The sequence below is a fragment of the Lynx rufus genome, unplaced genomic scaffold (genome assembly GCF_022079265.1).
Source record: "Lynx rufus isolate CCGP_SWC_20201006 ecotype Redwood Valley unplaced genomic scaffold, mLynRuf1.p SCAF_6, whole genome shotgun sequence".
Classification (NCBI taxonomy): Eukaryota; Metazoa; Chordata; class Mammalia; order Carnivora; family Felidae; genus Lynx; species Lynx rufus.
The window spans coordinates 127680001-127696595 of record NW_025814878.1 but is presented as its reverse complement, the minus strand read 5'-3'; the positions used below and the strand labels follow the sequence as shown (position 1 = coordinate 127696595).

At 38.8% G+C, this 16595-nt stretch overlaps 1 protein-coding gene across 1 annotated transcript in view; it reads left to right on the top strand.

Moving 5' to 3' along the window:
* The window catches only part of LOC124529224 (uncharacterized), a 299198-nt gene that overhangs the window by 155547 nt on the left and 127056 nt on the right, over positions 1-16595 (top strand). The window contains exon 15 of the mRNA XM_047103062.1: positions 8718-8842. Coding sequence (XP_046959018.1) covers positions 8718-8842 — 125 coding nt within the window. The remainder of the gene's footprint in view (positions 1-8717; positions 8843-16595) is intronic.

Genomic DNA, 16595 nt, shown 5'->3' with positions numbered 1-16595 from the left:
CATATTAGGTACTATTACACACTTGTATGTACACTTTTTGGAAAGATCGAAAAAGGATATGCCCATGAGGCTTCTAGGATATTGTGGATCAAATATTAGTCTCTTAAGTATTTTTGTGAATTTTCATACTACTTACTGAATTCAAACCTTGGGATTAGAAGAAAGGCTGAAATAGATAAGGTGAGAAAGATTACAGTCATCCAGAAAACCTGAAGCTCGTCTGTATATTTTCTGAGTTTGCATGTTCAATTAAGGAATTTTTTTTCATCTTATTTTTAGTATTATATTCCAAAATTTGTGAGTCAATTGCTTGGGATATTATGCTCTTCCCTGGGGTCAGGCACTTTGAGAAGTTGTCTTAACTGAATTGCTTTAGGAAGGAGTTTGTTCTTGTCGGGAATATGTCTAAGTGAAGTCAGTGCTGTGAAATGACAGAGCCAGATACACACGGGCCACCCAGAAACAAGTGATCGAGTGCTGTGGACAAGGGCGATTATACCGCCTACTAAACCTAAATCTAAAACTCCCTACTCGAACTTAACTGTTTTCCTTTTTTTCTCATCTTGGCATGGTTATTAAGGATTAATTTAGATCTTCAACTGACATTAAAGATCCAACCTAGGCAATTTACAGGGCGGCTGTGGGCCAATGAGGTTCATGTGCAACTTCACGTGGGAAGCGTCGGTTTCCCAAATACCACGTGCCCAGAAAACAATCAGAATTTGTGGTCTCAAGTGGCCAGAAATGTTAGTTGTCCTCCAGGGGCGGGGGGCAGAACCTAGGGGGTTGGTTACTCAATTTAGAGTTTTCTCTAGGTAAATTCTACCCACCCAAGGATACCTTATTTCTCCCTGGGCATTGCTAATGGAAAGCCTGTCTTGAAAAATTTTCTGGTACACACGGCAGGTATGAATTAAAGAAAGAGGAAAGAGTATTCTTGATGGATGGCCTCAGGATTTAGGCTGGTTTAATTTGGAGCTATGATTTTTCCTTTTGGATGATAATAACAGCAAAGACGGAGTTGAACATGATGTCACGTTTATTTGCTTTGATATTTCAGATGCACCTGGTGTTTGTTGTTGTTATCTCTGACCTGCAATTCTGTGATCTTATTAACACAAGCCTCTTAGCAGAGTACCTGCACCCCAAATCTTCCTCCACTGCCTTCTGAAAAAAAATGATCCACCTCATGGGGCAGGCATTAAAGCGTCCACCAGTGCTCACTTCTGATCTTCCCAGGGCAGTTCAAAAGCACTTGTAATCCTCAGGATTCAGCCTTTTGTTCACCACTTCCCCTTTCTAAGACTCTGTCTTTTGATGAAACAATCCCCTCGCTCTTCATCTGGCCAGATGGGAGTGCTCCCTGGAGTCGCGCACAAAGACCCCGGAAAGAGTTTGGGGGAGAAAAAGCTGCCGCTAAGTGGAGCTTAATTGTGCTAGAACCGTAATGCCTTTCCAAGCACCGGTGTTGCTGGCCTGTGAGCTGCAAGCTCCCTTTCTCCACACACAGGCTTAACCACCTCTCGGGCTCCATCACGGCCACCTTCTCCACCAGCTGATCAGGCCATGGACGGAATGATGGCTAAGGGGCAAAACCTCTGAACCACAAGATAGTGACCCTGGGCTTTGCTTCCTATCGTCTAACAACTTAATGAGCTTATCATGTCATGAACTGGCCAACTTTGAGATTTAGTATAAATCTTCCCGTAACATTTTCGAGTTAACTGCTTCATAGAGATGCTATAATAAATGCCAAAGAAAGGATGTGAAGTGTCCCATTGATCACCTGTGCTATGTAGTGCATTGTGCCAGATGCTACTTATGTCCTGAATAATCGAAAGCATTTTAAGTGCTATCCTCCCCACGCCCAGAGGAATTTTATGGATATTATCTCAAGAATCCGGTGCTCTATGTAGGACAAATATTATCTCTGTTTCTCAGATTAAAAATCTTAAACTCGCGAACTCTAGATAATCTAAGTTTCCAAACAAGTGAGAAGACTTGAATGTGGGTCTCCTCGACCATCACTCACCGACCCTTTGCACTACGCTACGCACTTGAATTTTTCAAAATTCTTTAAAACACTCTTGGCTGTCATTTTGTGTTGTGTTTGAAAGAATGTTCATTCGCTGCTTCCTAAACAATGTTGCATTTGAGTGACAATCCCCACAAACCAAATATTTAGTTCTTGAACTTGAAAATCATATTCTGAATTTCAGTAATTTATGTTTTAATATTTGCTGTTGATTTGTGATGGATTAGGGTGTGGGTAGCCATACACAAAATACATAATATGTGATGTTTCAGAACAAATTTGCATCAGTGATGTCTTATGATGTCTTACAGTATACATATTCATCTTCCTAAAGACATTGCTGTTGGAATAATTTTTTTTTTTTTTTTTTTTTTTTTTTAGTGATGATGTTCTTTGGTTTCAGGGTATATACAGGATCTATTTTCTGTCTTTTCAATGTTGATGACATGCTAATTAAAGCATTATTTCTCCGGAATAGATTCAATATATAAATCTGTGGTTGGTGGATTGTTTTGATTCCTCTGTATAAGTAGGCTCACACATCCTGGTACTTACCTGGGGACTTCCCTGCACACACTTACCTACTTTTTGGATTCAAAACTCTTATTTATTTGTGTTTTTGTTCCTTTTGCGCTTCATTTCTTTGGACATAAACTAATTTCCACAACTTTATATCTTCTAAAATACTGATTTGAAGGAATTTTTAGCACATTAACTTAGATTTCTTTGTTTGTTTTAAGTAGGATCCATGCCCAGGGTGGAGCCCAATTCTGGGCTTGAACTCACGACCCTGAGATCAAGACCTGAGCTCAGATCAAGAGTGGGAAGCTTAATTGACCGAGCCATCCAGCCCCCTCACCAACTTAGTTATCCTTTAAAAGAAATCCAAGGGCTCCTGGGTGGCTCAGTCAGTTCAGCATCTGACTCTTGATTTTGGGTCAGGTCATGATCTTGGGGTTCTGAAACTGAGCCCTGCATCAGGCTCTGTGCTGACAGCATGGAGCCTGCTTGGGATTCTCTCTCTCCCTCTCTCTCTGCCTCTCCATCTCTCAAAATAAATAAATTGCACATTAAAAAATACTGTTACTGACACAGGCATTACAGAGACTGAGAAAGGTGAAGAGGACCACAGTGATTGACTGATTTTCAGCGGCTTTATTTCTTCTTTAAAAAAAATTTGTTGAGGTATAATTGACATAGCATATTATAATAAGTTTCACAACATAGTGATTTGAAATCCATGTATGTTACAAAATGGCTACCACAACAAGTCTAGTCCCCATCTGTCACCATACAAAATTGATACAGTATTGACTATATTACAACTGCTGTACATTAAATCCCTACGACTTATTTATTTTATACCTGAAGTTTGTACTTTTTAATCCCTTCAGTTATTTCACTCTTCCACCCCTACCACTGGCAACCAACAATCTGTTTTCTGTATCTATGAGTCTGGGTTTTGTTTTGTTTGCTTTGTTTTTTTTAAATTTTTTTTTTCAACATTTTTATTTATTTTTGGGACAGAGAGAGACAGAGCATGAACAGGGGGAGGGGCAGAGAGAGAGGGAGACACAGAATCGGAAACAGGCTCCAGGCTCTGAGCCATCAGCCCGGAGCCCGACGCGGGGCTCGAACTCACGGACCGCGAGATCGTGACCTGGCTGAAGTCGGACGCTTAACCGACTGCGCCACCCAGGCGCCCCATTGTTTGCTTTGTTTTATTGGATTCAACATATAAGTGAAACCAATGCAATATCTGTCTTTCTCTGTCTGATTTATTTTACTAAACATAATACCATCAGGATCCATCTATGTCGTTGTCAGTGACGATGATTTCATTCTTTTTATGGCTGAGTAATATTCCATTGTATACATATGTACACTGCATCTTCTTTACTCATTCACCCATTGTTGGACACTTAGGTTGTTTCCATATTTTTGCTAATGTAAATAATGCTACAACAAACATAGGGGTAAATATCTTTTCAAATTGGTGTTTTTGTTTTCTTCAGATAGAGACCCAGTAGTGCAATTGGTGGATTATATGATAGCTCTATTTTTATTTTTTTAAGTTTATTTATTTTTGAGAGAGAGAGACAGAGAGAGAGAACAGAGGAGGGGCAGAGAGAGGGAGAGAGAACGAATCCCAAGTAGGTTCTGTGCTGGCAGCACAGAGATTTGAACCCACGAACTGCAAGATCATGACCTGAGCCAAAATCAACAATCAGTCATGCAACTGACTGAGCCACCCAGACACCCCAAGATGGCTCCATTTCTTTTATTCTTTGAGGGAGCTTTATATTGTTTTGTATAGTGGCTGCACCAGTTTACGTTCCCACCAGCAACGAATGAGGAGTTTCCTTCTTCACATCCTGCCAATACTTTTTGTTTCTTGATTTTTTTAATAAAGTTGTTCTGACAGCTGTGTGGTAGTATCTTCTTGTGATGAATTTCCCTGATTATGAGATGAGTGACGTTGAGCATCTTTCCATTATTTGTTATCCATCTGTATGTTTTCTTTGTGAAAACATCTATTCAGATCTGCTGCCCATCTTTTAATTGAATTTTTGTCCTTGTTATTGAGTTATACAAATTGTTTTTATACTTTGGATATTAATCCCTTACCACATATGTAATTTACAGATATCTTCTCCCACTGAGTAGGTTGCTTTTTCATTTTGTTGATCGTTTCCTTCTCTGTGCAAAAACATTTTTAGTTTGATGTGGAGTCATTTGCTTATTTTGCTTCTGTTTCCCTTGCCTTTGGAGTCAGATCCAAAAAGAGAAAAAATTGCTAAGAACACTGTCAAGGCACCTATCACCTATATTTTCTTCTAGAAATTTTATGCTTTCTGGTCTAGCATTCAAGTTTTTACTCCACTTTGAGTTAATTTTTGCATGGTGTAAGAAAGTGGTCCAGTTTCAATCTTTTGCAGGTAGCTCTTCAGTTTTCACAACACCATTTATTAAAGAGATCATTCTTTCCTCATTGCATATTCTTGTCTCTTTTGTTGTAAATTAACTGACCACATATGTGTGGGTTTATTTCTGGGTTATTTTGTTCTATTGATCTATATGTCTGTTGTTATGGCAATACCATACTGCTTTAATTACTATAGCTTTGTAGTATAGTTTGAAATCAGGGAGAATGATACCTCTGGTTTTGTTCTTTCTCCAGATTGTTTTGGCTGTCTGGGGTTTTTCAAATTTTAGAATTATTTGTTCTAGTTGTGTGAAAAATGTCATTGGAATTTTAATGGAATTTGCACTGAATCTAAAAATTGTTTTGGGTAGTATGGGCATTTTAACAATATTAAATCTTCCAATCCACGCGCATGGAATATCTTTCCATTTGGGTCATTTTCAATTTTTTTCATCAATGACTTATAGTTTATACTGTATGAGCAGTACATTGATCTCTCTCTCTGTCTTTTCACCCCATTAGTCCATTTACATTTAAAGTAATTATTGACATGTATGTATTTATTGCTATTCTGTTCATTATTTTCTGGATGTCTTTGTAGTTACTCTGTGTTCTTTTCTTCTTTTTCTCAGTTTCCTTGTTGTTTGATAATTTTCTTTAGTGTTATGTTCAGATTCCTTTGTTCTTCTCTTTTGTGTTTTTACTGTAAGTTTTTACTTTGTTGTTACCATGACATTCACATTATTACCTTAAGTATGTGACAGTCAATTTTGTTGATAGCAGCTTAAATTTGAACACATTCCCAAACTCTACATTTTTACTGGTTGCTCCTCAACATTTTATATTTTTGTTGTCACTTTTAATATATTTTTATTTTATATATTTCTGAACTAATTTATTGTAGTTTTAGTTAATTTTACTACTTTTGACTTTTAATCTTAGTAGCTTTATAAGTGATTAATCTCTTACCTTTATTATATATTTACCTTTTCCAGTGACATTTTTACTGTCATATGCTTTCTTATTCTTAAGTAGTGCTGTGTCTTTTCAGCTTAAAGAAATCCCTTTAACACTTCCTGCAAGGTCAATTTAGTGGAGATAAAGTACTTTAGCTTTTGCTTATCTGAAAAACTCTTGATCTCTTCTTCAAACCTGAATGATAACCTTGCTGGGTAGCATATACTTGGTTGAAAATTTTTTTGTTTGTTTGTTTCTTTTTTTTTTTTTTTTGAGTTCTTTGAATATGTCATGCCCTCCCTTCTAAGCTTGCAAAATTTTTGCTGAGAAATATTCTTATAGCTTTGTGGAGTTACCCTTGTAAACAACAATCTGGTTTTCTTTTGCTGCTTGTAAGATTCTCTTTTTATCTTTAACTCTGGACATTTTAATTATAACGTGTCTTGGTGTGGTTCTCTTTGGATTCATTTTATTTGGAAATTTTGGGATACTTGGATCTGTTGCCCTCCCTAGGTTAGGCAAGTTTTCAGCTATTGTTTCTTTACTTAAGTTTTCTACCCCTCTTCTTTCTCTCCCCTCCTTCTGGGACCCCTATATTGTGAATATTCTGCTTCAGGTTGTCTCAGAGATCCCTTAATTATCCCCATTATAAAATTATTTTATTTTATTTTTGCTGCTCCATCCAGGTGACTTCCATTGCTTTCTCTTCCAGCTCTTTGAACCATTCTTTTACTTTATCCAGTCTGCTGTTAAATATATTTTTCAGTTCAGTTCAATATTCTTTATCTCTGTGAGTTTTGTTTAGTACTTTATTGTTTCCTCTCATCATTGAAGTACTGTGTTCATCCTTTCTTCTCCAGAATTCAGTGAGCATCTTTATGACTATTACCTTAAATTCTCTATCAGGTGAATTACTTCTCTCTGTGTTATTAAGGTCTTTTTCTGAGGTTTTTTTCTTGTTCTTTTGTTTGGAACTCATTTCTCTGTTTTCTTTTTTTGCTTGATTCTCTGTTTGTATCTACGTATTAAGTAAAACAGCTACTTCTCTCAGTCTTGAAGGAGTGCCTTGATGTAGGTGATTGTCTTTCTCGTTAAACCTTGCCCTAGCTTGTGGTTGTCTCTAGACAGCTGCTTTTAAAATATGCAAGTATGTACAGTCCTTTGGGGCCACAACTATAATCTCTGCTGACCTCCAGACCAGACCAGGAGATCTGGAGGTGTGTCCTGGGCAACAGTTGCAAAAAATCAGGGCCCCAGACAACCGTATAACTAGTTTTTGGGAATTCTTATCAAGATGTAGTGAGGCCATCTTATCAAGATGTAGTGAGGTGGGCAAGAATGGTCTCCATGCTTATTTTCCCTGGGAGTGCCTCCTTAGCCTTGCTTGATAGGTGGGAAACCGGAAGCTTATCCCTCAAGCTGAAGCTCCAGGCTAAGCAAATTGGACTCTTTTCACAGGAAGATCTGGGTTGTGTTTCAGCCCTCTGTGTTTCAGTGCCCTAGGGATGGTGACATGGCAGGAATAGCCATTACTTTACATTGATGGCTGTCATTACTGGATTTTGTTCTTAACGCAATCAAACCACCCAATTTCATATTAAAATAAGTAGCTTTGTTGAGCTCACTAGAGATTTGCTGATGCATCTTCTTCACCTCAGTTTCATTCTGTTTGTCCTGGTTACTGCAACCTGAGAATTCAAAGCAACATTGTGAAATTGCAAAAATATTTTAACTACAGAGTTGTGCAAAAACTTGTATAAACTGATTTCAGGGAATTGCAGGTAGCTGGCCTCTTACAAATGACAACTGAACATGGTTGAAAAGAGTCTAAAGCAAAAAAAAAAGACTTTTAATGGAACTATCTTATGAATGCAGTCATGCCTACTTTCATTTTCCCATAGACCAGTAGTTTTCAAATGAATTCTTATTTGCAGAACTTTGCAATAAAATCTTACAAAAGACTGCAATATATAAACCAATGCAAATCAAACTATTTTGAATAGTGACTAAGGGAGGAGGGGCGCACAGATTAGCTGCCACTCCCCATCATGATGGGGCTCCTAAGAATGCTTGGTTGAACTACAGGACTCAGTTTCTCCAAAGGGACAGTCTGTTTGCTGGATCCATCATCATGGGTCACACAATTCTCTGAAGTTGTACTAAATTAATTGCACAGACACAGTATGGTCCTGAATTTAAATATGTTGTTGAGAGTCATTAGCTACGGAACTAAGAAGCTGTTGGTGGCAAGGCTAGAAGGAAGTAGCCTGCTGAAGCAGAGTGCAGACAAGGAGAAAGGGTCCTGGTGGCCTTTGATTCATTTGCTACCATATTCCTAAAATCCAACTGTTTCCTTCCTTCTTCTCCATGAGCTGATTGTTCCAACTTTCCTTCAAATTCTTTTTTGCTGAAAGCTAGCTTAAACTGCATTTTCTTTACTTGCCACCAATAGTCCTGATTTATTACAAATACCGTGACCATGGTTGTTGTATTTATTTATTTATTTATTTATTTATTTATTTATTTATTTAATTCCAGCAACATTTGTAGAGGCTGCTCCAGGGTAAATAATGCAAAAAAATGAACATGACAGTCTTCCAGTAGAAACATGATGATTTAGTGAGAGAATGTGGAATGCACAATAATAATTTCAATGCAAAAACCATGACTGATTATGCTTCTATATGATCAATGATTCTACAAATCATTCTGAGGAAAATGTCACTGAACCAGGTGAGCTTTCTATCTGATATCTACTAAAATACTTTATTTTTTTATTTCTTTAATTTCATGGATAAGAGAGAAAGCCTGATAAATCACTCAGTGAAAGAAAAATCAGCTGCTTGGAGAACTGGAGAACTTGAGGATTATTCAGAGGATGTATCTTACTTGGAGGAACTGGAGAAACACAGATTTTCAGTTTGGTGAGTAACTTACCCTGTCTTTCTTTTTTCAAATTGAAATTCATTGAATTAAACATGTCTTTATTCATTCCATTCTTTATTATTCATTTATTCAACAAATATTGATTGCAGGCCTATTACAGACTATATGATATGTGCCCTGACTTGGGAAAGTTCATAGTCCAATAAAATATATGGATGCTTAAAAATATCAATGTAATGTGATAGTGCTGTTAAAAAAAAAAAAGGCACAAAGTGCCACATACACACATGGAGAAGCTGATGGCTAAGTTTGCTTGATAATAGAGAAGCGTTCTTAGAAAAAGTTTGAGCCAAATCTTGCGGAGAGGAATACGTGGAGAAATGGTGACAGTTAGTTGTGGGTTGCATCAGTAGACAGAACTGAGAGGGTGGCCAGGAAGGATACGTGCTTTAACCTTAGTTTACTTAAGATTCAAGCAGATAGTTATTGCCCTCTTTACCTGGTGGTGCATATACAGGTATATCTGTCTATGCAAGCATATATAGAATACATATTTTAAAAAGTACGTATAAGAAAGAGTAATGGAACTTCTTAGTGGTAATGATGATAGACCTTTGCATTGGCAGGATTCATCAAGGGTGGGGGAATGAACAGCAGTAAGTGACAGCATGATACATAGAGTAACCTAGGAAACAAGAAGAGACAGAGTTCAAAGTCATCCATTCCAAACTACTGCTTCCTTGCCCACCTCAAGATCCATGCCCTGAATGGTTTTCCCAATGGGCAATTATCTACCATATGACTGAGTTCTCAACGAGTGTTCCCTTACTCTCCCATCCCGGAACCACCATCAGGAAAACATAGTATCAGCTCAGATTTCGCTTATCCAGTCACATTTTTAATAAGTTCCACTGGCTTTAGTTGAATTTAAAAGTTGGGGTACCTGGCTTGGCTCAGTCAAAGGAACATGTGACTCTTGATCTCAAGGTTGTGAGTTTGAGCCTCACGTTGGGTGTAGAGATTACTTAAATGGATTTAGAAAACAAAAAGTTTAAATACTTTCACCAGTGCTTTCCTGAAGCAGCTGAAGTGTGGTCTCCAGGCTTGTGAGTATTCTCTGAATCAAGAGATGCAAGGCTCTGCTTTAGAAACAGGAACAGGAGCCAAGGAGTCCAGAAGATGGGAAATATGAATACTTCTTCTAGAAAGAAAAATAATATATAAGAAACACTGTAAGTCTAGGCTAGGGATTTGCCAGTACAGCTCCAAGGCCAAATTCTGTTCTCCATCTGTTTTTTGTTAAAAACAAAAACAAACAAACAAACAAAAGTCTACCTGGAACCAAGAAACATCAGTTTGGTTACATATGGTCTTTGACTCTTTTTCTCTACATTGGCAGAACTGAGTAGTTGAGGCAAAATCACTGTGACCCATAAAGTCTAGAGTATTTACTATCTAGCTCTTTACCAAAAGTTTTTTCGCCCTTGCTCTACACTGGTGTAAATTATTTCTCTGTTGTTCTCTCATGACACTTACACTATTTTAAAGATATTTTTATGTTTACATTTTCACCAGGCCGGGGGTCTTTGGTGTTTTGGTTTTCTATTGCTGCATGATGAATCTCTGAAGGTTTAGTGCCTTGCATTAACAGCCATTTTATTTGTTTGCAATTCTTCGGGTTGAGAATTCAGTCAGGGTCACATTATAGAAGACTTGTCTCTGTTCCGCCATGTCTAAGGCTTCAGCTGAGGCAGCTCAGACAGCTGGGGTCTGGTTTGAATACTTCAGTTGGGACCATGTGTCTGGGATCGTGGTTCCCGCTCTCACCTGAGGTCCTCACTTTTCCACACTGGCCTCTCTCCACTGATGCTTGGGCTTCTTCTCAGCACGGTGCCTGGGGTTCAAGTGGCATCTTTCCAAGCAGAGAAGGTGGAAACTGTAGATTATCTCAAGGCCAAGCCATCAAAGTTACACAGTGACTCCCACCATATCCTATTGGTTGAAGCAAGTCACAGGGCCAGGCAGAGGGAGAATAGATTCCACTTCTTGATGTGAGAGCAGAAAGGCGACATTGTTGGGATGGCAGACAGTGTGTGGCCATCTTTGGAAGCATAACCTACCGCATTTTGCTTCATTTATTTCTGTGTGGGCAGCTCCTAGTGTCGGGCTCAACAAATATTTGTTGAACAAAACAAACGAATTAAAGAAATGAAAGAGTGTAGCCTTTATGGATAAACCTGAGTATGAATTCCAGTTTTTCCCCTGCTTGTAGCCTTAAACAATTTACTTCACCCCTCAGAGACTATTTTATCCTGTATGAAACCAGAATAATAATACCTATACTATAGGAGGCTATGGTTATAGTGAAAGTTGAAAGAAAATGTATAAAAATCTAAAATGTATTTTTCATAAAGGCAACTAATATTACTAATATAAGTAATAGTGAAATTTTAGGAAAATGTCTTTTTGAGAGGTTAACATAGAGGCCAAGATCACACAGATGATGTCTCATTTCTCACATCCATCTTCCTTTCTGTTCTTCAATACCAAGCTCATTATCACATCATGGACTTCACACTTGATGCTTCCTTTGTCTGGAATGTTCTCTCAGCTCTTAGTAGTATGGTCAGCTGTAGATGCTGCAGGCCCCAGCATCTAGTTTACCTCTCTGGTGAGGCCTTTCCTTAGTGCCCCACGTAAAGAGGTACCCACCCCTCTTCTGATTATTTACTTTCTCATAACCTTGTTTTCCTCTTTTTTTTCTTAAGTGTATTTATTTATTTTGAGAAAGAGAGAGAGAGAAAGAGAGGGAGAGAGAAAGAGAGACAATCTCAAGCAGGCTCCGCGCTGTCAACACAGAGACCAGTGTGGCTCGAACCCACAAACTTTGAGATCATGACCTGACCGGAAACCACGAGTCAGAGTCTTAGCCTACTGAGCCCCTCAGGTGTCCTCTTTCTTTTCCTCTTTAAGGTACTTATCACAGTTTAAATTAATATTTTCTAGTTATTTCATTTATTTACTTTTTTTTTTTTCCACTAAACAGAAGCTGTAGGTAGGAAGGATCCCTTCTTATCTGGTCACTCCTGGGTTTTCAGGCCCTGGTTCTTGAATACCTGGTTTGTAACGGACAATCAGTAAATATTTACTGAATGGTGAATAAAAGGTGAAAAAAAGCTTCTATCTCCCAACTCCTTTGGTTGGCAATATCTACTTATTTACTTTCAATCTCTCCCTTCTTTTGAAATTGCTACCATTAAAAAAAAAAGTAATATGGGATAATTAACCACTATAAACATTTCTTTGTAAACCAGGATTGAGGATATGGGGGCTGCCGAGACCTCTATAAACTTGTGTTTTAAATGGTCTGAGATACAATCTGAACAATTTCCTTGATGTTTTATTAGAGCTGGTAAATCATTTATTGGGGCAGCCTTTACCTAAATCCTCTCCAAATCCCCATAAAATGCATTTAACACAGAGTACTGTACTACCCAGACTCAAAGATACATATGACATTGTGTAAGAGGTATTTGCTTCAGTGCAGCAAGATTAAATGTATGCATTTCCTTTCTCTATTTCTTATATGGCCTATCTTGCTCCCTTCCACCCTTCCTCTGTGCCTTATTTGAACATGCTGATTTGGGGAAACTTGGTAGATTGTTAGGGCTTCAGTAACTCACAGCTTCCAATTAAAAATTTTTTTTAAAAAATATTTATTTATTTTTTTAATTTTTTTTAACGTTTATTTATTTTTGGGACAGAGAGAGACAGAGCATGAACGGGGGAGGGACAGAGAGAGAGGGAGACACAGAATCGGAAGCAGGCTCCAGGCTCCGAGCCCTCAGCCCAGAGCCCGACGCGGGGCTCGAGCTCACGGACCGCGAGATCGTGACCTGAGCTGAAGTCGGACACTTAACCGACTGCGCCACCCAGGCGCCCCTATTTATTTATTTTTGAAAGAGAGAGAGATAGAGTACGCGTGACGGAGAGGCGGAAAGACAAGATGACACAGAATCTGAAGCAGGCTCCGCACTGTCAGCACAGAACCCAACTTGGGGCTGAAACCCATGAACCATGAGATCATGACCTGAGCCAAAGTCCAATGCTTAACCAGCTGAGCCACCCAGGCTCCCCACTGCCAATTTTTCAAAAATGTATAGGACCTTTAGCTAGTCAAATGCAAGTTTATCTTATTTGTAGATGTGTATAATTTTTTCAAGTTTATTTATTTCGAGGCGGGGTGGGACAGTGAGGAGGGAGAGAGAGAGAATCCCAAGCAGGCTCCTCATTGTCAGTGCAGAGCCTGACGCAAAGCTCAGTCCCACCAACCGTGAGATCATGACCTGAGTAGAAATCAAGAGTCAGATGCTTAACCTACTGAGCCACCCACACACTTCTATAATATTTTTTTTTAGAAAGCTTCCAAATATGAGACTGTAGCATTTTCTCAACCAGAAAGATACTGAACTGAGTTGTCTCTGAGTGTGTAAAATCGGGAGTGTTATTTCAGCACGCTGCAACCCCAGTGGGCCTGTTGTCGGCAGGGTCAGGTGATCATAGGTGAGAGTCATCTGGGCTGCTCCAGGCGGAGTTTGTGTCTCCGCCATCTTTCCTGCACTACAAGGTCTATGCTGGAAAGAAATTTACATTTTTGAGATATAGGCTGCGTGTGATGGGATGACTGTCTTTGGTCATATTTTAGATATCACTCCGTACTTCTGTTGTACATGATTTATTTTCATTGTCACTCATTGGGGTGCACAGTGGTTGGCTCTGTTATATGCTCCCCTAACACCGTGCGCATCTTCTTTGTGCCACTGAGCACATGGTGAGTCGGTGTTCTATAGTCTTTCTCTCCCATTAGTCTAGAAGTTTAACAAATTTCACAGGGGTAGTCGTGGTAAGTCTGTCATGTTAAGTCTGTTGTATTCTTTCTGGTCTAGCCACATGATTGATAAACTGCAAGCACTTAATAAATATCTGTTGAATTATTACATGAAAAATAAGAGTGACATAATAAATTGACATTTCCAGAAGGAAGTTCTGGCAGAAAGGCCAATGGCACAAAACTTGACCTTGTATGCTCTGGGCCAATTTGTCTGTGGTGGCTGTTGTTTCTACCTGATGAGCATGTTTTTTCCCCAAGAATTCTTTCACTCACTCTCCTTTATGATAACAGTCACCCCTCCACCCACCGAAATATATGACTATATACCCCAAGGGGTCAGTCTATGATGTGTATCACGTGCCTGTGACCACTATGATTGGTTCATGGGTGGGCATGTGATCTGAACAAGGCCACCCAAGCCGTTAACCAGGATTTTACATTTTGTTGCTTGGCAACAGCAATTCCTTCTCTTCTTCAAGGTCTTAAGTTGGAATGATTTAAATTTGACACTCCCTGTGTCCATGGCCATCTTTCCCTCTACCTCCTCTCGTTAATTTTTGTCATTTATAGCCTGTTTGAAGTCAGTAGATGTAGGAGCCTCACTGATGCTTTGTAGGTGACATATACATATACTGTTTTATACCAAGGCAAACCAGAAATTAACGTAGTGTTCAGAGATATCTAACTTCCAACTGGGAACAAGGTTCCGGAACGAGACAATCTAAAAATGTTTCCATTGCTATTCAGATACGAGTAGGTGGGTAAGTGACCAGAGAATTACATACTTTTAGAGCAGAAAGGGGTCTTGGGGATTATTCAGTTCAGCCCTGTCAGTTTATACAAGTATAAAGCTGAGACCTAGAGAAGTTAAGTGACTTGCCTTAGGTCATACAGCTAATAAATAATGGAAATGGGACTAGAACCTACTTCCTTTCCATCTTAATCCAGTCCCAATTATAAAAAAATAAATTCTCCCTAGAACTTTGCGAGTTGTTTTATAGTTTCCTGTTTCTATCAATTGCGAGCTGCTGTGATATTCATCAACGCGTTGAATAGAAGGCGCTAATTCTGGGGAAAATGCACGTAATGGATTATTGCTAGTTTTCTTCCGCCATGGGGGTGGGAGTAGGCAGATGCCACCGTGTCTGTCAAAGGCACATGTTACCGGCCACACAGAGTGTTCTCAGTGAGTCATTTATGTGCCTGACCTGAATGTGTTGCTCAGGGAAGGTCTGAGTTAACTGTAGACATCACAACAGGAAAGTTATTCTTTAATAAAAGTGATCCACTTTCCTTTTTTTTATAACACACATGTGATTTGACATTGAAATAAAATGCAGATGCTACTTTGATTGGCGTATTCCCTATTGTGCTTTTCCAAAACACCTTCACATATGGCCTGCCTCATTCCTGAGAAATGACTTGTTGTTTATGTCATACAAACAGAACAGATTGATTTTACAGTGAGTAAGGAGGATGATGAATTGTACGTTGGAGAGAAATCCTTGTCTCAGCTAAACACTTGAAAATAAATGTTGCCTTTTGGAAAAGGCTCTCATGATACACCCATGATCCTTGTGTTTCATGCCCCCTTTTCTAGGGGTTAAATAATCGCACACATGCAATCTCAGCAAATAGAAAGGGTAGTTACAATAACCTCAAGATATAATTTTTCTTTTCACCATTTAAGCATGCTGTGAGACCTAACAGGTCAAAAAACGGCAGAGTTGTCCCAAAGAACCAACTCCAAACATCTATTTCAATATCGTATCTGTACTTTGACCGGAAGAAAACATTTCTCATCGTGGTGGGAGAGTGGTATCATTTCTTTATTTGTCAAATCAATTTTACATATGAAATTTTCATGACAGGAAGCTTTCTTAGAAGTCTCCAACTTTTATCCCATCAGGATTATTCTGCACCAGGCAGTGAAAATAATGTTATGTCCTCACTCCTCCGACTATAGGCTAACCCCATCCATTTTGCAGAATATTACTGTTTATCAATCCCTTAATCTTATTCCCATACTTTTTAAAATTCAGTGTGCAAGACAGCCTTGTGAGATAATATTATTCATCCCATTTTACAGATTATATAATGGAAGTCTAGAGACCTCAGGTGGTTTATTTACCGGCACCTAACTAGCTGGTCTGTATCCCTATTCTCTTTTCTTTCCACTGTGGCCTGGCCTCTAGCATGTTTCTACTATAGCGCTTCCTGACTAGCCTCAGTTTCTTTTTATTAAACTAACAACAAGTTCATTTTTTTAATGTTTATTTTTGAGAGAGAAAGCGTGAGCTGGGGATGTGCAAAGAGAAAGGGGGTCAGAGGATCCGAATCAGGCTTCACACTGACAGCAGTGAGTCTGATGCAGGGCTTGAACTCATGAACTGTGAGACCATGACCTGAGCACAAGTCGGATACTCAACTGACTGAACCACCCAAGTGTCTGAGTAACCTCAGTTTCATGTGTAGATTTCACTTTGTGTGTTTTGAAGGTTATACTGTTTTAAGTTCTAATCTATTGGCTTGTCCCACAGAGTTGGGTGAATGTGGGGTAAAGGTAAAATGACATGGAGAAAGGCGTTGCTAACTAAGTCAGTTCTAGAAAGGCCCATCAGGGGCAAATCTCTATGGAGATACATTCCTGAGAGTATTTTATCAATGACCGACACACAATTAGGTATTTATTGACTGATATCTTTATCTTATTCGATGTGGCTAAAGCATGACTATGTATTCCTACTGAAAAAGAATAGATCTTAATGCCTAGGAACGCGGTTTCTGGAACCATAATACCTAAACTCAAGCAAATTAGCTTTACAGCTAGTTAAGTTGAGTAGTTGAGTAAACTTAGACAAGTCTTTTTGTACTTCCGTTTCTGTGAAAAAAGTTACAGG